Raw genomic sequence first — 25,263 nt, 5'->3', positions numbered from 1 at the left:
GAATGATAACCGGCCATACGAGATCTGTAGAACGGGTTATCATTCCGTAGGCGCCGACTCTCGGTTACCTCCGAAAAATTAGTTCTTAAAAAGTCCGCTACGAGCCTCCACCATCTGATTGGTGTAGCGAGCGTATTATTTATTTGATTGTTATGCTACATTTAAGGCAGTTTTAACGCACGAGGAACTATTAAAACACTTCGGTTTAGGTGAAAATATATAAAGATGCTGACTTTATTTAATACAGACTAGAACCGATTAATTAATGCACGTGTGACTTATAGCGCGAGCAATTAGCTTCTCATTGTTCTCTGATTCCTCCCAAGGCTCTCCGTCCCGGTATTCGTGCTGCCCTCTCATTGGTCGGGCTAGTTCTGCCTTGTACTCCTTAGATGCCGCCACATTGGAAGGCGAAGTAGCACCACTTGACGAAGATTCAGGTTTATAATTTCAAACAGCGCGTCTCAACCGAGTGTCAGAAGATATTAATACTCCTGTATAACACAACCTAATGTTATTTCGAAGGATTGTTTATTTATAAAAGGACACTGCTCAATGATGAATTATGTAAAGCTCCATTTTTAAACAGTGCAGTACAAAATCAAAGATGTTCCGCTGTTGTATATTTTGTGGTTAGACCGCACGAAAGTAATATACACGTCAACTCGTGTAACGCCTTGGGTCATCGAGCGGATTAATCGAAATTATTAAGACGAATTGCAATGTCACAAGGAAAAGGTAAGTCACGTTAAGCATGACTACAATATTATTCCAAAATTGTATCGTATTACGTTCATCTGTTGTCAATAAATGTTAATTCCATCTAAGGAATTCCACTTGCTGTGTAACAGTTGTCACACACAAGTTTATAGGCCTTATTTGTTTGTAACAATAGTGATATAATCCAGTTTTAAAAGCTTGAATTACTTAATTAATCCGAAAGTTGGGAAATATAAGTGCGATCTCCTCCCTTCGACTCTCAAATCATGACTTTCGTTGCAGGAGGGAGAAGAGGCCGTGGGCACCATAATAAGGGCAAGATCAATCTCGGTGACAAGAGTAGAGAGATAGTGGAGAACATCGACGAGAACAATCCGACAATACAACAGTTTCGCGCTTACGCGACAGAGCTGGACGCCAAGCATGACCGTTACGAAAGGATTTTCAAGATCAATCGGGACGTGGGCATCGAGAGCAAGAGAATAATCTTCTTTCTGCACACCATCGATAAGGAGAGCAAGCGAGGCTCCGTGCTGGACTCGGCCAAAGCGAGACTTGATAAAGTGGCACAGATGATGTTCAGGGACATCGCCAGCGAGCTGGATGGTCAGGATGCCTATCAGTTTCACAGGGCCTATCGCGCCGGCTTGGAGGAGTACGTCGAGGCGCTTACCTTCCACGAGTACCTGCAAAGTGGCGGCATGCAAGATTGGAGCAACCTGGAAAAGATGTTGACGTATCGCGCGACTCCGGCCGACTCGACCGCGCAAGAGGAAGTCACCGCCAAGACGACACGAGTGATGATGACGCCGACGGACTACATCATGGGAATAGCTGATCTGACTGGCGAATTGACACGCAAGTGTATCAACAGCTTGGCAATAGGCGACATAGCTAGTTGCTATCAGACGTGCGACTTGGTCAGGAAGATATACGTCGGCTTCCTGGGCTACACGGGCTTGGTGTCCAGCAACGAGATGAGCAAGAAGATCCTCACGCTCAAGCAGAGTCTGACGAAGATGGAGAACGCGTGCTACACCATCAAGGTGCGCGGCTCGGAGATCCCCAAGTACATGCTGGCCGGCGCGGCCATCGCGGCGGCTGAGAAGTACATCGCCGAGGACGACGAGGGGTATCAGGCGTATTAAAGAAGGAAACACCTATCGCGGATTTTTCGTTATAATAGACTGTGTCAATTGGACGCAAAATAGAAACGGTTTAATACCACTCTCTGTCGTAGAATGTTTATTCTACAACATCAATTATAATATGTTAACAACAGTTTTTATACTTCTCACGTTTAACGAATAGATGCAGGTACATGTAAATTTGAATAGAAAAATAAATATTTCGCAACGAGATATATGCGTTATACAGGGTGTTTCCTAAGTAAGTAGACAAACTTAAGGAGGATATTCCTTGGCTTATTTTAAGAAGAAAAGGTCATATAAACATATGTCCTAAACTGCTTTGTTTTCCAAAAAAAGTACATCACTGTTTTCGTTCACTTTTCGGATAGCGTGCTTTTGCGGTACGAGTCAACAGCGGTGGGGATGGAGTGGGGATGGTCAATTTTTGAACAGGAAGTTTGCCAATCGATGGATCGGTCGAGGTACTCAAAGACCAAACGATTTATGGCCTGCAAGATCCCAAGACTTAAATCCAGTAGATTTTTTTCTATGGGGACAGCTTAAATCTTTAGTTTACGCTACACCTATTCAAAATGAAGAAGATCTCAGAAATCGCATAATAGATGGATGTGAAAGAATACGTAACACTCCAGGTATTTTTGAGCATGTACGTCAATCAATGGAAAGGAGAGTTGAGGCGTGTATCATGGCTGCAGGTGGACATTTTCAGCAGTTACTGTGATGTTATTATTTTTCTTTTTAGTTACTATTTTCTTTTTCGTTATAATTTTTCTCTTTGGTTACTATTGTTTTTCATTTGTTTCATTTGCAATAATACAAACTGTTCTATAATAAACGAAAAGTGAACGAAAACAGTGATGTACTTTTTTTTGGAAAACAAAGCAGTTTAGGACATATGTTTATATGACCTTTTCTTCTTAAAATAAGCCAAGGAATATCCTCCTTAAGTTTGTCTACTTACTTAGGAAACACCCTGTATAATAGACACATCGGTAATTTGGACGTCTTCGAAGACACGAGAATCGATGATGAGGTAACGTCGCCGTCAGCCGGTCGTGCCATCCTCCCACTCGCTCCCGCTGTCATCCCACTCGCTCTTCTCCGAACTGTCCGAGTACATGGAGGACGGCTCGTAGTCGGACTCGTCAACGGACTCCTCCAGGGACGAAGCGTCCGATTCGAACGCGTTGTCGACCGGCACCGGGCTCACGGGTGTGGCGGCCCTTCGACGTCGTCGCGGCACGCTCGAGTGCTTGAACTGCGCCCTGTGCTGCGGATTTTTGCGGTAGCACTTCACACCGTACGGACACTCCTCGCGATCGTCCGGCTCGTCGTAATCGGGGTCACCCGGATGACTGCAGTTCTTCTTGTGGTTGGGATTTCTTCTGCAAAAACGAGAAAATCGTCAAGGACGAAGTTTCACGCTCCGGTCAGTTTGGTGAAGGACGAGATCGCGGAGTCTCGCCTACCGGTAACACCGACCGCCGTACGTGCACTTTTCTCTGGGGACCCTCTCGGCGTTCGGCACGCTTGCCTGATCCTGACGCCTAGCACCGCTGGTTAACTGAGGTTCGCCCTCTCTGTGAGACGATGGTGCCTCGCTTCGATCGCTGAAGTGAGCGGCACAATCCCACTTGAGCTTCTTGGGCGGTTCGACGGTCGCGGTTTCCTTCAAATCCGTCGAATCGGCGCTCTCCGCTTTGCGCTTGCCATTACTCTCGCCTACGACGGAAGGTTCAGTTACGTTCTGAGAGTCGCTCGGTTCCTTGGAGCACGTCGCGGGAGCGTTATCACCCTCTGGAGAACTGAAATGGGAGGTGCCGATAATAAACTGTGATCTTATTAACGAACACTTGCTTAATTTATTATAATAAATTGTGGTGGAAAAATAACCTTGCGGAGTAGATCTCCTGCAGGATCGGTGCATTTGTGTCATTGAGTTCCGCATCTCTGCTAACGGGAGAATCCTGATGTTCAGATGCTGGATCCTTATTATTTAGAATATTATTCAGGGTTTCGCTGGGAGATGCAACAGTTTCCATGCTGCATGACAAGCATGTTTTCTTGCTGTCCGTTTCATTGTTCAAGTCCTCGTCAGCCTGAAACGCAAGGAATTCTTGTAAAGTTTTACAGATTGTTCTCCTCGGCAGCAAACGTCGTACCTTTCTCTTTAGTCTTTGTTCGCTCTCGTCCATTGTATCTGGCGCAGACATGATTTTAAACCAACATTTCTCAGGTAAGAGCGAGCAGACATCACCCGGCCTTATTGGCACGCTGGTTCCCAGTTTAAGAGCTTGCCATCGTGTGCATCCGATAGATTTCATGTAGCATGGTACCACCTAGTACTGGACAAATGGTCTCTATAGAAAAGTGACGGCATCGACTACAATGAAACTACTTTGACAAATGAGTAAACTTATATAATCACATTGCAAGAAAATTACGTCATTTATCTACATCATCTAGCCATAAGCCAAAAATTGATATAACGAATTGTTAGGTCAATATTGAGCATCACCAGTCAAATTATCAGTGAAATCAACAGTGAGTGTTGTTATCAGTGCGCCAGTACGCGTGCCAGACGATAAGAGAAGGTCTGTTCTTTTTAGCCGCACTGCTGAACAGTGCAATACGTTAAAGTGAGACAAGTAATTTTTTCTCACTCTAACTTCTTGCACCAGTTCAGCAGTGCAGCTAAAAAGAACAGACCTAGAGATACGAGACGAGGGATCTTACCGCTGTGATCGTCATTTCATCGTTGGGCGACACGTTGATGGTCACAGCATGTCTCAGCACTCGACCGTCATCGCGCTGCGACAAGAATTCGAAACTTTCGTCAAAAGAACTGCTATAGCACGCAAGAATGAAGCTTCGCAGTAAATTAACGAGTACGAGCAGCGAAGAAGCAAGTCATTGGCGATCATCGATGGCAGAGTCTTCCATCGTTAAAACTCGCTCCCGGTGACACCGAATTTTGCCTCCACTTTCTCCCGCACCTTCTCGTTGATTTACTACGCCTTGCGGCTTACTCTAACCGCACGCGTGCACTCAGTTCGATCAGTAAGAATGCTAAACAGATACTTGCACGAATACCGCAACGTGATGCAAACGTATCGCAATGTTAGAACGCGCACAGGAATCGGCACACCGTGGATCCTCGATTTCACACGCTCGAAATTACGCCGCGCGATCGCGAGATGCGGTCATCGATACAATGGTGTTGAAGACGTGCGCAATCGTTGGTCAATTTTCGTCGCGTGTCGGCGAGTTGATTGGATAACGTCAACTACTTTCGAGCTCGATCGGCACAGACGATTGAATCTCAGACCATTCCGCGTGCATTATTTAATAATAATCTATGTTATTCTCCTGTACAATTTATAATCGTCTTCGAAAGCTTCGCAAGTATACGAATCTCATGATACAGCCACTTGTGCGACTGCGCAGCCAACGCTTTCAGAATTATCGGCTTCTGCTTCGGTTAAGGTATTGGGTTGGCCAAAAAGTAATTGCGTTTTTTCCCAATAGATGGACATACATGTCTTGAAATGTAACTAACTTCATTCTAAACCGCAAATTCATTATGTAGGTTAACAACTCACAGTTCAAGCTTGTTTTAGAAAAAGAAAGTACACGATTTCGTTAACAATTGTTTGTTTGTCGTTGATTTCAAAATGGAAAATCAAAAAGAACATTTTCCTCATATTTTGTTTTATTACTTCGAAAAGGGAAAACCGCTGTGCAAGCTCATAAAAAGTTATGTCATGTATATGGCGAAGATGCTTTAAAACTGCGGCAGTGTCAAAATTGGTTTACTAAATTTCGATCTCGAGATTTTAATGTGAAAGATGCACCACGCTCAGGAAGGCCAATCGAAATTGATGATGACAAAATAAAGGCACTGATCGATTCCAATCGGCGTTTAACGACCCGAGAGATTGCTGAGAATCTTAACATATCGAAATCGAGTGTTGAAAACCATTTAAAACGACTTGGATACATTATCGGTACCACATGAGCTGAAAGAAATTCATCTCACTAAGCGTATTGACATCTGCGATTCTCTTTTGAAACGTGAGGAAAATGATCGATTTTTGAAACGTATGATAACAGGCGACGAAAAATCGATCGTCTACAACAACGTCAAACGAAAAAGATCGTGATGAACCTACTCGAAGCACTTGAAAAGCAGATATTCACCAAAGAAAGATTATGCTGTCGGTCTGGTGGGACTTTAAAGGTATTGTGTATTTTGAGCTGCTTGCAAGGAATCAAACCATTAATTCAGACGTATACTGTCGTCAACTGGATAAATTAAATGATGCCATCAAACAGAAACGTCGAGAATTGGTGAATCGCAAAGGTGTTGTGTTTCACCATGATAACGCTAGACCACGTACAAGTTTGGTCACTCGTGAAAAATTGTTGCAGCTTGGATGGGATGTGTTACCATGATGTTACCACATCCACCATATTCGCCAGACCTGGCACCATCAGATTACCATTTGTTTCGTTCTTTGCAAAACGCCTTGAATGGTAAAACCTTGACTGTTGATGAGGATATCAAATCGTTGTTGGAATTGTTTTTTGCTGAAAAAGATAAGAACTTTTTTGAGCGCGGAATCATGAGTTGCCTGAAAAATGGCAAAAGATAATCAAACAAAATGGACAATATATTGTTTAATAAAGTTTTTGTTTCCCATGAAAAATTCGCCTTTTATTTATATAAAAAAAAACGCAATTACTTTTTGGCCAACCCAATATTTCTGAAAGACGCGATAAATATTTTAAAGCTACGAGGAGATTAATAAAAATACGATATTTTTGTTAATATTTAGTATCGATGACGCGGTTGAATGCATTCTTGACATAGCAAATGCCGACGCGGTAAATTTGAACTCGGTTGATTGCAACCACCATGAACGCCATTATCCGATAGAAAAATATAACAAATATTACACGGTTATGCACATACAATTTGAAATCCTTTTGATTAATGCAGTTGTTATCTGCAAATTATAATACTAACGATAACTCAAATTAGAAGTGAGAAAGTATTTAATATTTCTTTTTTTCGGAAATATTTAAATATATTATTTTAATATCCTCATGTTTCCTTGATCTACATATAATAAAATAACCCTGAAAACAGCGTTTTGCATCTGCATATATGCGATTGTGTGAGAACTCACTCCCGTTGCGGCGCCTCGGCCGATGAGGTTGTTGCCGATTTCAAGGTTCGCCTTTTGCACCAGGTCATTGTCCACTCGCACTATTTGCAGTTTCTTCGTCATGATGAATTTTCTCCGTGGTAGGTTAAACGCGTCGCAGGACTGTCGGACATTTCGCGATTCGCCACCGGAAAAATTTCTCTCGTCTAATTCACGGAGAAAAGACTGCTGCGACTTTCCGACAGGTTGTCAGCGCGTTGTGTACACACCGCGGGCGCAGTTGGCTGTGAAACTGAATTATGAATAAACCGACGTCACATGATTGCTTCATCGTTGCTACATTTCAGTATTTCAAAATGCATAAAACCATCTTGTTGATGTATAATTTAAAGCAAAGATAGCACGTAGAGTGTGATAGAAATTGCAACAAATAGACAAAGATAAAACGATTTCTTCGGTTGTCCAAGATTACCCAGGCAACACATGTTAGCCTAATATATGTTTCTTAGACGTATCTAATGTCTAAGAAACATAAAGTACCATTTAAGAAACGGTTTAAATAGAAACCGTGTTTAGACCTCAATTTTAAAAACGTATTTTTCACCTTTCCACAGAAACGAAAAATGTGTTTTATTAAATTGATTCGAAATTATATAATTAATATAGAAAAAATAGTAATTTCTACTTACTTTGCGAGTATTAATTATTTTTACATCATACGTTTCAATGTACTCGATTATGGAACAAGAGACAAAAATCAACACAAGTGTGTGTGATTCCCACCTCTGATTCACCAAGCGACCGATAGATGGCCAGGCCAGACGTGACGTTCTCGCAAGTAACATTTGTGTTATCACCTTATAAATAACCATCCGGAAAACCGATCCAGTACTCTTTTCTTCTTCTTTTCTTTTGAAACTTTTGAGATCACTATTACTTGAAGTGATATTTCAAAAGAGTGAGATTCCACTACACGAAATTTAGAGAGTAATTCATAAAATATAAAAATCTAGGTTCTTACAAAAATGTGACTTAACTCTGTCTATCTTTGAGGCACTGATATATAGAATTGATAAATATTTTTCTGATGGTTTCTGAAACGTTTTTTTGCCGAAACGTTTTTTCGTTGGACATTTTTCTCCTAAATAAACGTTTCAATAAAATGGTTATGAAACGTTACGGCAAAACGTTTATGAAACGGTTTTGAAACCAATGTGTGCTGCCTGGGTAACAATTCAGAATATCGTCAATCTCTGTGATTCCTTGTTCATAATTGTATTCAATCTTCACGACCAATTCAAAGCAATTCAAGAATAACGCCACGAAAAGAGACCATTCTGTCTCAGCCATTATTAATACCGAGTCTCCCAGAGGAAACTCCTGAACAAGGACACCAATTTAAATCACAATGGAGAGGCGGTAGGATTAACCTCGCAGGAGAGAACCAATGGAGAGAAGAGTGGTGTAAGAAGCACCAGCCGCTTAACAATGAAATGTCCTTTTCATTTACAATTACAAAGAATGTACACGCTTATAAACAAACAAAGAGAAATGCGCCGAGAAGTACAGTATAGATCTGACGCGATGCCATAAAGCTCTTTGCGTGGAAAGGTCTCATAAAAAACTGCCAGAGAGACGCTGGACTCGGTTACTCATCGGTGATGTGTGTAATCAGCTGGACCAGCTCGCTCTCGCGGATCCTAGCTCCGTATCCCTAACTGAGCGCACGCTCTCGACAATTGCAATCGACGAGGCGCATCCTCCTCGTCGTTTTCCCTTTTTACATATCCGCCCATCTCGGTATACGAGCGCGTGTCTCTCCTCTGTTTACGCGGGATCGCGGGCAGTCGATAAATGTGTACCCAGTAAGCAAAATGTGTGCAATCTGCCAGCAGATTGGCAACAGATTACTGCAGAAGTTGACAGCAAATTGGCATCCGTTATGTCCGCATTAGGATAGTGATCTGCCAGCAGAGCCTGCTAACAGACTCTGACAGCAGATTGGCGGCAGAAACCGAGCAGGATCTGTTAACATTTGACGGCAGATTGACAGCAGAAACCGAACAGAATCTGCAGCTTTTGGCCATTCATATTTACGATATATTAAAGCACGTGTTTACTTTTAACACACTATAAATTGGCATTTTATATTACCATGTGTTAAAAGAACGCATTTGTTTGTTAAATTAAAGTACATTTGGCTTGATGTGTCTTTCTGACAGTTCCTTGCATAATCTCTCTCTTATTGTTAATTTATTCTAATCTGAAGTCCGAATTTTGCTTTCGAACTTCAGATTGCTCGTGGCGTGCGTGAACTACATGGACGTCGTCCATGGGAGCCTCCGTGCCGCAAGTGCAAAAATTTTCAGAAAAATTAATATTATCATGCCAAGGCGCGTATATTAACTTATATAACTGTTAGGCTAAATCTTAACATCGAGTAAGAACTCGACGTGTGCACCGCATAGCGGTGCGGAGCGAAAACACGTGTTCATAGCCGTGTAAATTTGAATACTGTCAAAAGCTGCGGATCCTGTTCGGTTTCTGCTGCCAATCTGCCGTTAGATTCCGCGCGCGCAGATCTTGCTCGGTTTCTGTCGACAATCCGACTTCAAGCCATGTTTGCGGATTCTGCTCGGTTTCTGCCGCCAATCTGTTCTTAGATTTCGTGAGCAAGCTCCGTTACATTTCTGGCACCAATTTGTCGAATTAATCGTTAATAACAACTTCTGTATCAAATTTGTTGTCTTTTGGCTGGCAATAGTTGATAGCAGATAGTTAGCATCATCTGCTTTCGGCAGACTTGGCTATCTGGGTAATTGCGTCGACCGGTTATGCAAGTCATTATGTTTGTACGTGATTCGATATCCCCCCCGAGGCAAGAACGAGAACGAGAAGTCATTCCGCGAGCGTAAAAACGGAAGAGAATGTCGGAGAACGTTGAAGCAAGGGACCGTATCGCTCCTTCCGTTTTCAAGCTACGGAACGGCGTCGATCGATTCGAGTTCAAAGTAGCAAATCAAAGAGTCGTTTCCGCGCTGCTCAAAATCCTTCCAATAGAAGACGTGTAATCCACGCACGAGAATTCGCTTTTGCCATAGACGCAGTTTTCTTCTTTTAAATAAAAAAAAACGCATTCGGTGCGACAAAGAGAGACGATTCGTTGCAACATCTTGATCAATTAGTTAGCTGGAATTGCATAATAAAAATGAGTTTTATATTTTTTTTGTGCACGTCAGTTAGATTGATTAGGAATATATTGTTTTTACAAACAACTTTTCACATGCGGTTTACAGTGAATTACATGTCTCCTGTTACCAGCAGTTTGAGGGGCGAACTCGTTATTTATTAATTGTTCGTAAGTGTTGTCTATGACTCACTGTGAAACAATGAGATACTTATTAGCGCGATTTGCAATGTCGCAATTATTCGTGCAACTTTCGTCACGATACGTCTCGGACAAAGATCAAGTTTTCTGTTCTTTTTTTTACGTGATGGCGAGTTTCTTTACATTATTGTGAGTTTAAAGTAATTTTATTATTACAAGTTATTGAATTCTGTTGATCTTCATTGAAATTATTGTAAACGTAGATGTATTTTAGAAGCATCCAATTAAACTTCCGAAAGACGACTCAATTGCGCACGTTCGAAAGCGAAAACGCAAGGTTTTTGTTTACCTCAAATGCACGTCAACTCGTTCGTTCACCCATGTGAACGTCCACCACGTCCGAAAATACACCCGATCATCCTCGTTGATCGTTGAAGCTTTTCATTCATCTTACACGAGAGCGTATTCCCAACAAAAATCGATCACCGACCGAAATCAGGCGTTTTGAGCACATGAATCATGAGTGCTCGTCGTTTAACTTATGAAATAGGAACTTTATAGATCTCCTCTGCAAAAGGGGATGAACTTAAAACGAGCCGACAGAAATTTACCTTACGAATACGCAGGAAATTATTCTTCCAGTCTTTTAAATGGAGGATTAGATTGAAAATGTCTTTTTCTATTTCTTCTCTTGATATTTAAAAATATTTATTATCTGATAATATTATCTGAATTCTTTCATGTTTGTACTTCGCATTACTGACTTGTCTTATATTGTTTGTTTGCCAGTAGGGATAAAAAGGGATAAGAAAAGGACAAAAGATCAAATGACTTCATTCCGCGATTTCAAAGATTAAATGATCGATATGAAATCGATTGAAGATGGATTTCTCTCGAGTCGAGTTAAATTCATCCGGCTATCTTCTTGCAGAATCGTCAGATGGATTATAGTCTGGTGTGTCGCAGGCCGGCTTCGGTTGTTGTCTATAAGTAAGAAACTAATCAGCGGTTACGCGTGTTATCCTACAAGTTCGGTCGCCCGTTTCGGTGCACGAGGAGTGCCTGGAAGTAACTTTCATCGCTCGGATCATTTGTCAGTGTCATCGCCTACTACATGCATATCACAGCATACCCTCAGCGGATTTGCACTTGCTAGAATAATATTACAATATCGTCGTCGTGCGTCTCGAAGGTAAGGTAAACCCGTCGTATGCGAGCGAAAATATCGAAAAACGAACGAAAAGTTTTTCGAATCGATCCTTTTATCGGTAGTAGTATATATATCGGTGTCTTGATTGAATTTCTGCGTTGCGAAACGTGGACAAAAATGTCGTTCAACACTTAAGAAGCGTTGACTTGACACAATGAAAAGACTGTAAATGTAAGCAAGCATAAATCTTGAAAGAAGTTAAGTAAGACTTCACACATGTGCAAAAAGAGAAAGATTTTCTCGCGTTGCAATTTTGCACCTCACGAATTACTGGCTTTTAGAGCGTTATCGACTTTGACACATCGCTTTTCTCGACAAAAGATAAGTTTCCGATAATGATTGACTTACAGCCTTCCCACATAAATAACATCAAGTCTTCCAAGGCAAATAAATACGTTCAAGTAAACGGTGCTGCGATGAGTCATTGCGCGAGTGCGAATTAGACAACTCAGATGTCCGGGAATACAATAACGGTATAAATATTTAATCCCTGAATCACGCGGGAATGCTCATGATCGAAGCTGATTGACGGAACAAACGAACTGCCGAGAAAACGGGCAATTCATCCGTGATAATGTAACGTTGTATCCCGTTGTAATACGATATAACGACTCTCTATACGTATTTACGCATAAATTAAAAACTAGTATCGCCTTGCGGAATATCTCCTCCGAAACGATCGATCAGAATAAATGAAGCATTGAGAATGATAGAGACCCAAGTCACGCGTTTCTAACTGAAAGAAATCAGTTGATAAAACAATTCTGTGAGGGAATGTTCTTTAGTTGCTTCTGCAGCTGTCCAGGCGAGATGCTCGAGACATACCGAGACATTTTCCGGACACATTTTCTAAGAACAACGTGCCTCTGTAAACGTACGCTTCACGTATCGCTGAACAACCCTATTCAACGTACGGCATCGCAATGAGCAAGTCGGGATAAGTTATTCATATTACATTACATATTGTACTCTTTCGCTCCTAAAGTCGAGTCTCGCTCGCGGACGTGGCTTAAGTCTATATGAAATTCAACGCTTCAAATTAATTAAATACACGGAAACGCTTCCGGTGGCGCCGGAAGCCCGCGTTCCCGCCGTTCGGGACGCGCGCGTCGCGTTTTACCGCGAAATTTTATTCTGGAATGGTACAAGATATATTTGTCACGATCATTAGACATACACACGTATACGTATGTACATGTATACACAGATTGCTTCTGATTCGCGGATCTCTTCTATCAGAAAAGAGGCGTGAGACCGCGTAACGTCATCGTCGTCGTCGCCGTTGCGACAATGTCGAGGAAAAGAAAGGAAGGAAGAAGAGGAAATGATATGCACCGGAAGAGCGGCTTACCAAAACGAAAGCACTGTGTGTACACGTGTGTCTTTAAGCGTTAAGCTACGCGCGAGCTGCGCCCCGTAGAACGCGGGCGAATTAAGAAGAACTCGCAGAAGAGAATCCACTTCGCGCGCCCGTGAGTCTCCAATTTTCGAAATCGAGTGTCTATCGGCTCTAACATCACTCGAACGAATTCCTATTCCTTTCTAGAACATATATTTTTACGATTAAATGATTAGAAACAGACAATACTCTGCATCAGGCTTGACATGCGTGTGACAGAACGCGCGACTTGATGACTTATCCGTCGAATGATACCGTCGAGAACGCCGCTGATATGTTAAGGATTCAAGATCGTATTAAAGATTGAGGAGGCCTGATCATGATCCGTGTATTTTAAAGTCGACCGCTGATTTCCAAGATCGGCCGTACGATCTCGCGGAAACGGATTCCCTTTGAAGTTTTATTTTAATTTGCCCACTTCGTGACCGAGCGGTGACTCGCAGCTCGAACCGCATGCTTAAACCGTACCGGAGTAACTTTCGCTCGGCCACACGTAATACAGGTGACGTCGGCGCGCGTACGTCTGCTGGAACTGCATCTCGGACGCCCGCGACGACTCCTGCGACGTTTCCAAGTGATCTCGTGGTGGACCGACCTCGGTGTCCGGTTCTGGCTATACTATGGTACCGCCGCCTTCCGCCGGGCTGACCACGTGGAGAGCGGCTCCGCCGACCTGGCCGATTCCCGGCTGAAATTACGAAGCACATGAAACTTCTATTCTTGCACAAGCACCGATACACGAAAATAACGCACTTTTGATCAAGTCAACACACGGTATTCCCGAAAAGTTTAGGCATACACGCACTGCTGATCCTCTCTCTCAGGAATCAGAGAGATTCCTTCATCTCATTGATAATTTATGAGAAATAAATAGAAAAGATTTCAACGAATGCCAAGTCAATAATTGGGAATTAATGTTTTTACTTAAGATTGATAGAAATTTACGTATTTGAATTAAACCAACTTATACATGGCCTACGATTACTTGAAATCTGTATTATGAAAGTGTACTTCTCTCCTCCCTCTGTTTACTCGGGAACTTTTCGGGGATAATACAAATTTAAGCAAGTGCGTGAGAGAAGAGAAGTATAGTGCGATTCGTAGCGTGTAAAAATTCAGAAGCGCCGTTGAAGTACATCGTGACAAGTACGATGCGTGAACGATTTGAGCGTGTATACTATTCTACTTCATGACAAATTCAATCAAGCGATAAATAAAGCAAAATAGAACGAAAAATGATAAGTCATATACGTACCATGCGATAACTCAGGGAGGTCTCATCCACGATATTCTCTTGCATCAGCCAAAGCGTGGTACAGAACATTAATCTTTCCGATCAATCAAAAGTGAGAAAAAGGAATTAATGCTTTATCGGCTTTGAGAAATAAGCGCAAGCATCATCCGATTAAAATTATAAAAGATGCGCTATTGAAATTATAAGTCACGCTATAAAAAAAAGCAACGCACGCTCTATGAATCTTATCGCCGCAATTAGTCGAGTATATTCTCGCAGCGTTGGCCAAAAGTGTGAACACTTTCATGGTATATACAACAAATTATTATGGCTGTAATTATATTATATAATTATAATACACTTTTTATGTGCTCATCAAAATATTTAGTATACATTGGTAAAATGACGAATTTTTTTCAAAAAACTTGATATCAATCGCGTTACAATATTCGTCGTAATTTCAATTCGTCGTAATTTCAATTCGTCGTATTAGTTTAATTAAAAGCAAGACTCGAGACTGTCCAGTACTTTTGGTCAAGGCCGCAAAGTGAAGGAGTGAGTGTAAAAGGACTTTTGTGATACAAATGCTCTATGCAAAACGCCAGGAAATACTATCCGAGCCCTAGTATCGGGAACTAGTATTGTCGAAAAATAGTATATATGTAAAAGAAAAACATGCGATGTGGCAAATAAAGATTACGTCTTACGTGTCGCTATACATACGTATGTATGCATATGTACGTGTCTTTAAAAAAAAAGAGAAAAAAAAGACTCTGGCCATTCTCCCTGGAGCTTCTGCATTGCACTTGATTGAACAAAGTTTCAACAAGCGGGAAGCAAGCAGCGATCGTTCATTCAAATCATCGCTTTATTGTACAACAAGGCAAAATTCATTGTTTTCAACAAAAGATTAAATGTTTCGCATTTTCACATCATAAATCTGAGACGACAGTTTGGCTAAGTGATTCTCATTGACTCTCTCTCTCTTTCTCTTTATACTTGGCTAAGCTAACAACACTTTACAGGAGATAGAAAGAAGATTTTTCTCAATAAAGGGGCCTGCCCTATTACGAGACCTCGTAGGGCTCAAATAACATTGCTCTCAAGGATGCAAACCAAAAACATAAATATATTGGTACCTGCATTTGATACCTATCCTAGCTAGCGTAGTTCTGTAATATTCGTGAGAATATCTTGACCAGACCATTATTAGGCACAGATATTAACGACAGCCTATACTATGAATGAACTTCAAGCACACACGTGAGTGTTCTTTGTTCGCAACGCATGCACTGCAATCACTTTTATTGGAGACTGATAATATCTAGATAAAAGGTAAGTTAAAGCTCGTCCGTTTGTCTTCCGCAAAAGCGCATTACGAATAAAAACTATATTAATATATTTGAAAAACAAATATAATAACGCGTGAGCATCGTTCTATACTAGTAATTTCAAGTATCTAATTTCATGCACTCGATTAACGAATTTCTATGCGAAATTATCGCGTATTCATCGACCTAGTGGAATGTTTTGAGCGAGAGGCAAGATTACATCCGAATAGCGTTCATCGATAGACGATAAACAGAGGACTAAAAAGATATCTAACGATATGCTCTAAAGCCCAGTGAGAACGTCAAGGGCCCCGACAGTAACTACGCTCTAAGCTACAAACTCGTTCACTCATAGTATCGTCCGTCCACGTACTTGTGTAATTCATGTACGATATAAACTTAGAGAAAAATACTAGAAAATCTTCAATGCTTCCTCTTCGATGGCACCTCCCAATACTAGTAGAACTCGAACGCAAGTTACGTACCCTAAGGTCATAGAACGCGAATAAAGACTCTCTAAGATTAAATATACTGATTGTAATATATAAAACTTAAATAACAGCGACGCTATCGTCGTATCAAACACCCGGCAAGGTAATACCGAATTTGTCAATGTGTCTTGTTCTAATACTCGGGAATCAGAACTACCGCTCGTGCCCGGGACGCCCTTCCGCCGCCACGATAAGGAAGACCCACAGACGTTACAAGTCTTTCTGTTCACTCATCTCACGATAACATCATTCATCTAACTCTAATTAATGTATATATACAGGATCCGGATTTGCAATAAGCTAACAGACTCTACTTGTTGGACTTGCTAAATAACGATTTGGAGAGATGGGTTCTCGACATCAGAGGTCATTACATCGCATGGAATTGATATTGCTAGTAGTGTAGGGATTGTTGCTATGATGATGCGATGGCCTGTGCAGAGTGCTGCTTATCGTGAGAGGACCTACCATGTGGCCGGGTCTCGCCCACGTGTACACGTATCCGTCCTGACACGCTGTCACGAAGCAATCTTCCCTAAACACTAATTCAGTCAGTCTCTCGTGCGCGAGCTTCTTGCACACCAGCGGCTCGAGGACCGGGCACTCGTCGAACCTGGGACACCAGGCGGTTCCTATCAACCTCATAGGATCGTCCATCACCGAACTAACCTTTTTGTTCCCCGCCCCGCCTACTAAACCCGCACTGCCGACACTGTTATTCAGACTACTACTCGTGTTCGTCGAGTTGCCGGTGCTCGCCTTGTCGCCACCACTGTTTTGCACGACTGCAGCCGTGCTGTTGCTCGTCGCCGTCGTTGCTGCCGCCGCACCGGTGCTGCCTCGCATAGTGAGGCTAAAGTTTCTCTTGTGATTATCACCCTTACGCTCGCCGAAGCCAAGACCCGCTAGCCTTTGCGTCAGCGAGTTTACAGTCGCCACCGCGGCGTTCGTGCTCGCGCTATTGTTACTAGTTTCGTTATTACCACTCGCGTTCTCCTTGTAGTTTACGTTGTTCGAGTTATTGTGTTTAGCATTCGAGTTCGAGTGATGGTTCGCCGTAGCCGTCGCCCCGTTACCACTGTTGAACGTGCCCGACGAGGACAGATTGGCGCCAGTCGTATTACCGCCAGCCACGGACGGTCTCTGCTTGGCGCATACCGGTTGCCTCAGCACGTCCTCCGTTATATCCCACAGACATAACTGGGTGTCCTGCGACACGCTGCCCAACCTGTAGCACGTGCCGCCCGACATTCTTAGTTCCGAGCTGCAGGAGTTCCGGTTCGAGTGAACGCCACCGCCGCCTCCCTGCGAGGTCGTCGATAAACGATGCGATTTCGATTCATGGAAGTGATTATGATTATTGTGCGGCATCGTCGTCTCGTCGTCCGAACCGCTGAAGTCCGGATCGTGATCGCCGTAGGACGTGGTGTACGGGTCGAACGCGACCACGCTCACCCAGCTGTGATGGCCCTGCCCCCGCGCTACCACGCGTTTCTCGTGGAAACTCCAAATGGTCACCAGGTCGTCCTCGCCGCCCACCACGACGTAACGTCCGTCCGGCGACCAGCACACGCACAGAAACCCGCCGAAGTAACTCCTCGCTGAACCGACCAACTCCATCGTATTGTATTGAAAAACCCGCAAAAATCCATCCTGAGACACCACCGCTAAGTTCGTGCCACACGGACTGAAGGCGAACTCGTTTATGCAACAACCCTCCGCACCAATTACCCACCGATACAACGGGTTCCTGGTAGACTTGGTTTTACACGTGTATATGGCATATCCGTCTCCCGACTTGAATGACTGATAATGCGGCGCCGTAGTACCGCAGAGCAGTTCCTCGTTGTAGAGGTACAATTGGCCGGAACTGTGCGACACCAGGAACAGGTTGTTCGACCCGGGAACCCACTTTATGCACGTCACTTTGCTCTTGTCTATCAGCCTCTAAAAAAAACACGAACGTTCTTTCATTAAAAATAGAAACAGGCTACTTCTCTCTTAAATCTTCACAGTTTCTTAATCCTACGTTATCTTTAATCTATATATATTTCGTGAAAAACGGTCGTCACGTAACAGTGAATTAAATAATTGATGAATGGGACAACGTAAAAAGCAAATTTCGAGGTTTGAGAATTTATAATATATTATAAGGCCTAGAAATGAGATTTTGTATTGTTGGATTCAGTGATAGAGTCAGTGTGTGACTTGAAAGTAAACTTTGCACGGTGTAGAGGGTTAAGGTTAAGGAGAAACATGAATCATACGCGTCTCACGCACAATATAATGATTAAAAGAAATGCAGCTATTAAATAGGAATAACCGATCATGTGACATTCAATCGGACTATATTTAAAACAGGCGGGCACATCTGCTCGGTTAAGACCTATGACTGCCGTGAGAAGACAGCGGAAAATTATGTAATATTGCTTGTTGAGCTTAATTATTTGATTGAGTTATAATTGCATTAGTGCGCGGGCCTACCAGCACGGAACGGTCTGCACGATGTGCTGCTGCTGCTAAATATTAAGCACAGCTGTGCAAAATGCGGTGGATGGCAGCGTCACTACTCAACACTAGCATTCATATTTTCTAGTTTATCATGTTTCAATAAGATAACACACGCATATCACGGAGATTGAATAAATGTTGACAGCTTTGGTACACACTGCTAGGAAATTAGCAATGACAAGTACTAGCGGTACAGAGAATACTTTTGTTTGAATTATCGGACTTATCTATCTCGATGTAAACTAGCTCGCAGATAATGCAGAAAGAACGGAATTCTCTTTTTGATTCTTTTGCCTGGCAAAATAGAGGGGAATTTTCCTCAGGGATCGAGGTATCCGTTGGAGATTTCCGACTTATGCTACAAATTGATCTTCTACGTACGTCTTCATTGTACAACTTGCTGAGTTCCTTTTTTATTGGATCGATCAGTTGTATCTGTCCCGTGGAAAATCCCACCAGCAACGGAGCACTGTCCGCCGTCGCTGTCGTCTGATTAAAGTTGTGACAGGTCGGATTAGTTCCCTTGTACAACTTTTTATCCACTGGCTTGTTCAAATCCACTGCCTGCAACATTTAACAGCGCATCAGTCTGCGTATACTTGAAGTTCTACTTCAAATTATACCTCAAGTAAAGTTTCGACAAGGTATAATTCTCAATTTTTAGCAACAGAAGGAGTACACAAAAACAGATACGTATAGCCAGTTATTTAACATGCAAATTATCCTTACACGAGAGATTTTTCAGCGATAAACGCTGCCCGTAATTTATAGCCTGAAACGAGTTTCCTGACAACTCAGCCGTGTCCAACTGGTGTTGGATCTCACGTGCGTAAATCGGACTAACTCAAGTAACCAGAAGCTAAGAGACATTAGCATTATCTACAACATTATCTGCCCGATGATGTCACGGAGTGCTCGTGACATTTCCGAGAAGTGTCAGCGCGAATTTGCGTTGGCCCGTTCGCCCGCGAATGTAAAATGACACTCCGCCGGGCCGGATCCCGCGAGGAGCCACGACGTCTCGTGTGCTCATCGTCGCGGGGAACGTCCTCGCGACGTCCTCGTGCGAGGCGTGGTGACGAGCCAGCCGCAAAGATGGAGTCTCGTACCGCGGCGACGTTTGCGAGGTTAGGTCGCGAGGGCGATCCGTCCGATTACGTCCTCCAGGCACGTCGAGCGCGTCATCGCTCGCTGACGCTACTTCTGCACTCTCGGACTCACCTTCTTGACACCGCGGTAGACGTAGACGTACAGCTCCTTGCCGAAATTGAAGCACATTCGGTCGCCGAGGCCCTGCGCGCCCGTGGGGTCCGCTGGGTCCGGCAGCGTGACGAACGACACCCTGACGGATGCGCTGCCCTGGCTGTTGGTGTAGCCGACCCGGTTCGGTCTCGAGTACTCCGACAGGGTCATCAGCTTGTAGGTGCCCTCCCGCGTGACGAACTGTGTTTTCAGGTCCTCCTTCCCTCCTCCGTCCAGCTGCACAGCCATCTTACCACCAGCAGCGGCGCGACGGAGGAGCTCATCAGACGCGCAGGGAAGGTCGCTCGTAGGTCCGCTGCTGGTTTCTAGCCCGCCGTTGTTACGCTCGCGCGTTGCTCGCTGCTCCGCGTCCGCGACTGTCCGCCCGAGCGAGCGACCGATCGACCGACTGCCCGCCCGATCGCCGTTCGTGCCCCGTCGCGCGCGTGCATGCGTGCTCGTGCGCGTTCGCGTCGCGCTCGTGCGTGCGGCGTGCGCTCCACTCGATCGCAAACCGTGCCCGCTCGTCCGCGGGCAACCTGACGCGCGTGACGCGAGCTCCGCCGGCTGCTATCGGCTACGTTCGGCGCAGCCACCGGACCCGTACAACCGCAAACCGCCGAAAGACCCGCAACGTCCTCCGCGATTCGCCGCCGGCTGCTCGGTTAACTCCGTCTCTCCCTTTCTCTCTCCCCCTTTTTCTCCACTCCACGGCGTAAACGCGACCGGGGTGTCAAAGTACTACCACGAAACTGCCCGTGCAGTGCATTTACCGAGTGGCAGCGGCTGTTCGTGCTGCCAGGCTCGCGCATCGGGATTGTCGGTGCCCCGTGCAGCACGCGTCAAGATTTGCGTGAATGGCAGTCGAGCAGAATATAACATGAATGTCCGATTTTGTAGAATTAAGGGCAAGCTGGGGTTGCTAGTGAAAAGTGTTGCCAACTGCACACATACATGTACAAGAATTAAAGTTGAAATGCTTTTTATAAAACTTTCGCAATTTGTACGCACAAAATTGCAGCGGCCACCACTCGGGATAAAATAAAGGAATATAATGAAGCTTTTCGAGGTGACTTTAGAAGCGTAATAAAAGAGAAAAGTATATGTGAAACTCTTGTATGTATGTATAAGTAGGTACAAGATTTTCACATATACTTTTCTCTTTTATTACGCTTCTAAAGTCACTTCTAAAAGCTTCGTTATATTCCTTCATTTTATCCCGAGTGGTGGCCGCTGCAATTTTGTGCGTACAAATTGCCAAATTTTTGTAAAAAGCATTTTATTGTGCAAATGGCAGCACCATCGCGAAAAAATTCCCTGGTCACTCCAGGATCCCCTTAAGGTCTCCCCGAATTACTCGCCATCTTTCAAACTATTCCATCTCTTGCAGGAACAAGTAACTAAATATTGCGTCATATACGAGGAGAAACTGTTATGCAAAGTGTTCGTTGCGAGCACAATACCGCTCTCGTGCTGTGAAATAAGACTGAACTTTGAATAATTAAGTCTCTGAGACTTTATCAAGAAACAACTTTAAGCTAAAATGATGACAAGCAATTGCTCTAATATTGAAAGAGAGAAAGAGGAGGAGAATAGCTGCACTGGGGTACTGCAATCACCTTTCTACGGTACCATGAATCACGGTATTATCGATGCGCACGCAGCGTTGTCAGCGATCGTCCGTCTCGTTCGTCTGATGCCGACCGAGAGTTGCGCTACTGCCCAGGCAGCACATGTTAGCCTAATATATGTTTCTTAGACGTATCTAATGTCTAAGAAACATAAAGTACCATTTAAGAAACGGTTTAAATAGAAACCGTGTTTAGACCTCAATTTTAAAAACGTATTTTTCACCTTTCCACAGAAACGAAAAATGTGTTTTATTAAATTGATTCGAAATTATATAATTAATATAGAAAAAATAGTAATTTCTACTTACTTTGCGAGTATTAATTATTTTTACATCATACGTTTCAATGTACTCGATTATGGAACAAGAGACAAAAATCAACACAAGTGTGTGTGATTTCCACCTCTGATTCACCAAGCGACCGATAGATGGCCAGGCCAGACGTGACGTTCTCGCAAGTAACATTTGTGTTATCACCTTATAAATAACCATCCGGAAAACCGATCCGATACTCTTTTCTTCTTCTTTTCTTTTGAAACTTTTGAGATCACTATTACTTGAAGTGATATTTCAAAAGAGTGAGATTCCACTACACGAAATTTAGAGAGTAATTCATAAAATATAAAAATCTAGGTTTTTACAAAAATGTGACTTAACTCTGTCTATCTTTGAGGCACTGATATATAGAATTGATAAATATTTTTCTGATGGTTTCTGAAACGTTTTTTTGCCGAAACGTTTTTTCGTTGGACATTTTTCTCCTAAATAAACGTTTCAATAAAATGGTTATGAAACGTTACGGCAAAACGTTTATGAAACGGTTTTGAAACCAATGTGTGCTGCCTGGGTTGTATACCGCTTGAACTGCGGGTGCAAGAAATAATCAATGAAATTTTTATTTCGATCATTTATCCAGAAAAGGGCTGTGAGAGACCTCGAGACGGTCTTCCTGATTACTGAAAAGTATAATTACTACGCGATTTGCTTTGCTATTTGGCCGTAGCTTTGGAAATCATAGTAGGAGTTTCTCCTGAATACCACTAAGCGCCTCTGTACCACTCCTGTCGACCCTTAAGGACCGGATATTTTGTAAATAAGTAACTAAAGGGTCAATTAATTAATCGCCCACTCTTTCCTGCTTCCTCCGCGCACACCCCTTCCCCCCCGCGTTGCTGCAGCATTCGTTTACCGTGACAATTCGCCCACGATTTCAAATCGAATTTATACAGCTTTTCAGCGGAACAGAAATGAGTTCTCTCATTGTACCGTTCTCCTTCTTTTATCGCAAAAACCCGCCAATTTTCTTCGCGAGTGACAATCTTGTGAAATCGGAGAATTTATCGTTCGTGAAGATAATTGCGAGATAATTGGTTGCGTAAAACAAAGTTTCGTAATGATGTAAAATATTAAGTGCAGTTTTCATCAACTGCAATTTAGTCGAAATGGTTTTCTGTCCCTTGCTAAATTGCTGTAGTCATCATAATTTAATGAATAAAAAAAGATTTAATCGAGCTTAATTGATTTCGATGCCGATTGAGACATTTTGCTCGAGGGATAGATTGAAGAGTGTTTAGTAATTTATTTTATGAGGTTATGGATTTCTAACCTACCTGCAAAATATCAAATAATGTTTCTGTAATTTTTCTCCCAATCAGGTGCAACAAAGTTTGATGCTACTTTTTCGAGCGATACTCACAGACCGTTCTTATAACGAGATAGTTTTAAGGATACTTTTTAGATATTAATACAGCTATCTGATTGGCTAAGAAATATCTCGCGATCATATTTAAGACAATTTTGATGTAAGAATACTGAAAGAGTACGAATAACTGGTCTAAGACCACTCATTGTCATGTGACTTATTGCGGCACTGTTCGCAGGGATATACGGATGCTTAGTTCATTCATATGAATCATTATAATCATTATCAAGAATTATTATATCACTCTTGAACAAGCACGAAACACATACGATGAACGTGTCAACCACACATTCACATGAACAATATAAAGCCGGATTTGTATTCGGCAATTCCAATTTGCATCATGTGGGTTCGGTCCACTTACTGCTACAAATGCTTCGAAGCACTTCCTATCCTTCTTTTCAGCCGAAAGAAGAAAAAGGATCAAAAATGTTCGTAGCGTTTAAGGGGAAGCTGGAGTTGCTAGTGAACTATTTTTTCACTATAGCGATGGTAATTGCAGTTTCGAAAATTCTCTCTATTGCTTGTGCAGAATACAAAATCCTTTTCCACAAATGAAGTATAGGTAGAAAGAAAGTCCGCTCTACAGGACTTTATATTCAAAATGGAAAAAAGTTAAAAACTTGCATTTGTCTTTTCTAACTTTTTTCCATTTTGAATATAAAGTCCTGTAGAGCGGGCTTTCCTTCTATCTATACTTCATTTGTGGAAAAGGAGTTTTTATTCTGCACAAGCAATAAGGGGATGCTGGAGTTGCTAGTGAACTATTTTTTCACTATAACGATGGTAAGTGCAGTTTCGAAAATTCTCTTTATTGCTTGTGCAGAATAAAAAATCCTTTTTCACAAATGAAGTATAAGTAGAAAGAAAGTCCGCTCTACAGGACTTTATATTCAAAATGGAACAAAATTAGAAAAGACAAATGCAAGTTTTTAACTTTTTTCCATTTTGAATATAAAGTCCTGTAGAGCGGACTTTCTTTCTACCTATACTTCATTTGTGGAAAAGGATTTTGTATTCTGCACAAGCAATAGAGAGAATTTTCGAAACTGCAATTACCATCGCTATAGTGAAAAAATAGTTCACTAGCAACTCCAGCATCCCCTTATTGCTTGTGCAGAATAAAAAATCCTTTTCCACAAATGAAGTATAGATAGAAAGAAAGTCCTCTCTACAGGACTTTATATTCAAAATGGAACAAAATTAGAAAAGACAAATGCAAGTTTTTAACTTTTTTCCATTTTGAATATAAAGTCCTGTAGAGCGGGTTTTCTTTCTATCTATACTTTATTTGTGGAAAAGGATTTTGTATTCTGCACAAGCAATAGAGAGAATTTTCGAAACTGCAATTACCATCGCTATAGTGAAAAAATAGTTCACTAGCAACTCCAGCATCCCCTTATTGCTTGTGCAGAATAAAAAATCCTTTTCCACAAATGAAGTATAGATAGAAAGAAAGCCCGCTCTACAGGACTTTATATTCAAAATGGAAAAAAGTTAGAAAAGACAAATGCAAGTTTTTAACTTTTTTCCATTTTGAATATAAAGTCCTGTAGAGCGGGCTTTCCTTCTATCTATCCTTCATTTGTGGAAAAGGAGTTTTTATTCTGCACAAGCAATAGAGAGAATTTTCGAAACTGCAATTACCATCGCTATAGTGAAAAAATAGTTCACTAGCAACTCCAGCATCCCCTTATTGCTTGTGCAGAATAAAAAATCCTTTTCCACAAATGAAGTATAGATAGAAAGAAAGCCCGCTCTACAGGACTTTATATTCAAAATGGAAAAAAGTTAGAAAAGACAAATGCAAGTTTTTAACTTTTTTCCATTTTGAATATAAAGTCCTGTAGAGCGGACTTTCTTTCTACCTATACTTCATTTGTGGAAAAGGATTTTTTATTCTGCACAAGCAATAAAGAGAATTTTCGAAACTGCAATTACCATCGCTATAGTGAAAAAATAGTTCACTAGCAACTCCAGCATCCCCTTATTGCTTGTGCAGAATAAAAACTCCTTTTCCACAAATGAAGTATAGATAGAAGGAAAGCCCGCTCTACAGGACTTTATATTCAAAATGGAAAAAAGTTAGAAAAGACAAATGCAAGTTTTTAACTTTTTTCCATTTTGAATATAAAGTCCTGTA

At 42.3% G+C, this 25,263-nt stretch overlaps 3 protein-coding genes across 6 annotated transcripts; 1 reads left to right on the top strand and 2 right to left on the bottom strand.

Moving 5' to 3' along the window:
* Nucleotides 1–392: 392 nt before the first annotated feature.
* LOC105275897 (translin-associated protein X) lies at nucleotides 393–2,076 on the top strand. Its single transcript, XM_011333089.3, has 2 exons — nucleotides 393–738; nucleotides 1,003–2,076. Exons 1-2 carry the CDS (start codon nucleotides 723–725, stop codon nucleotides 1,866–1,868), a joined length of 882 nt encoding a protein of 293 aa, XP_011331391.1. The 5' UTR covers nucleotides 393–722; the 3' UTR covers nucleotides 1,869–2,076.
* Nucleotides 1,949–7,306, bottom strand: LOC105275898 (aprataxin and PNK-like factor). The gene is made up of 7 exons (XM_011333090.3): nucleotides 7,064–7,306; nucleotides 4,608–4,682; nucleotides 4,034–4,210; nucleotides 3,765–3,970; nucleotides 3,341–3,676; nucleotides 2,837–3,256; nucleotides 1,949–2,128 (listed from the first exon to the last, which is right to left on the bottom strand). Exons 1-6 carry the CDS (start codon nucleotides 7,163–7,165, stop codon nucleotides 2,917–2,919), a joined length of 1,236 nt encoding a protein of 411 aa, XP_011331392.2. The 5' UTR covers nucleotides 7,166–7,306; the 3' UTR covers nucleotides 1,949–2,128; nucleotides 2,837–2,916.
* Nucleotides 7,307–10,262: 2,956 nt separating this feature from the next.
* LOC105275899 (WD repeat-containing protein 20) lies at nucleotides 10,263–20,716 on the bottom strand. Of its 4 annotated transcripts, XM_011333094.3 has the most exons (5): nucleotides 19,768–20,716; nucleotides 18,928–19,110; nucleotides 16,504–17,982; nucleotides 14,235–14,307; nucleotides 10,263–13,667 (listed from the first exon to the last, which is right to left on the bottom strand). In XM_011333094.3, the coding sequence occupies exons 1-4, from the start codon at nucleotides 20,035–20,037 to the stop codon at nucleotides 14,257–14,259; spliced, it is 1,983 nt and encodes a 660-aa protein (XP_011331396.1). In that variant the 5' UTR covers nucleotides 20,038–20,716; the 3' UTR covers nucleotides 10,263–13,667; nucleotides 14,235–14,256. The 4 variants fall into 4 exon arrangements, with proteins under 4 accessions (XP_011331396.1, XP_026829473.1, XP_011331395.1 ...); XM_026973672.1 differs by having other exon boundaries at nucleotides 10,263–14,307; XM_011333093.3 differs by lacking the exon at nucleotides 14,235–14,307 and having other exon boundaries at nucleotides 19,768–20,715.
* Nucleotides 20,717–25,263: the final 4,547 nt, after the last annotated feature.

This window comes from Ooceraea biroi, chromosome 11 (genome assembly GCF_003672135.1).
Source record: "Ooceraea biroi isolate clonal line C1 chromosome 11, Obir_v5.4, whole genome shotgun sequence".
In the NCBI taxonomy this organism is placed as follows: domain Eukaryota; kingdom Metazoa; phylum Arthropoda; class Insecta; order Hymenoptera; family Formicidae; genus Ooceraea; species Ooceraea biroi.
Note: the sequence above shows the minus strand (reverse complement) of the source record. Positions and strands in the feature narration are given on the sequence as shown.

What these genes read in the sequence shown, in the direction of transcription:
- LOC105275898 (XM_011333090.3), bottom strand. Translation starts at nt 7,165, where the DNA reads ATGACGAAGAAACTGCAAATAGTGCGAGTGGACAATGACCTGGTGCAA. An exon ending in GCCGAGGCGCCGCAACGGGA is followed by an intron (nt 4,683 to 7,063) that starts GTGAGTTCTCAC and finishes TTCTTGTCGCAG; the next exon opens with CGCGATGACGGTCGAGTGCT. An exon ending in AACAAAGACTAAAGAGAAAG is followed by an intron (nt 3,971 to 4,033) that starts GTACGACGTTTG and finishes CTTGCGTTTCAG; the next exon opens with GCTGACGAGGACTTGAACAA.
- LOC105275899 (XM_011333092.3), bottom strand. Translation starts at nt 20,037, where the DNA reads ATGGCTGTGCAGCTGGACGGAGGAGGGAAGGAGGACCTGAAAACACAG. An exon ending in TCTACCGCGGTGTCAAGAAG is followed by an intron (nt 19,111 to 19,767) that starts GTGAGTCCGAGA and finishes TAAATGTTGCAG; the next exon opens with GCAGTGGATTTGAACAAGCC. An exon ending in GCAAGTTGTACAATGAAGAC is followed by an intron (nt 17,983 to 18,927) that starts GTACGTAGAAGA and finishes TGTTTTTTTTAG; the next exon opens with AGGCTGATAGACAAGAGCAA.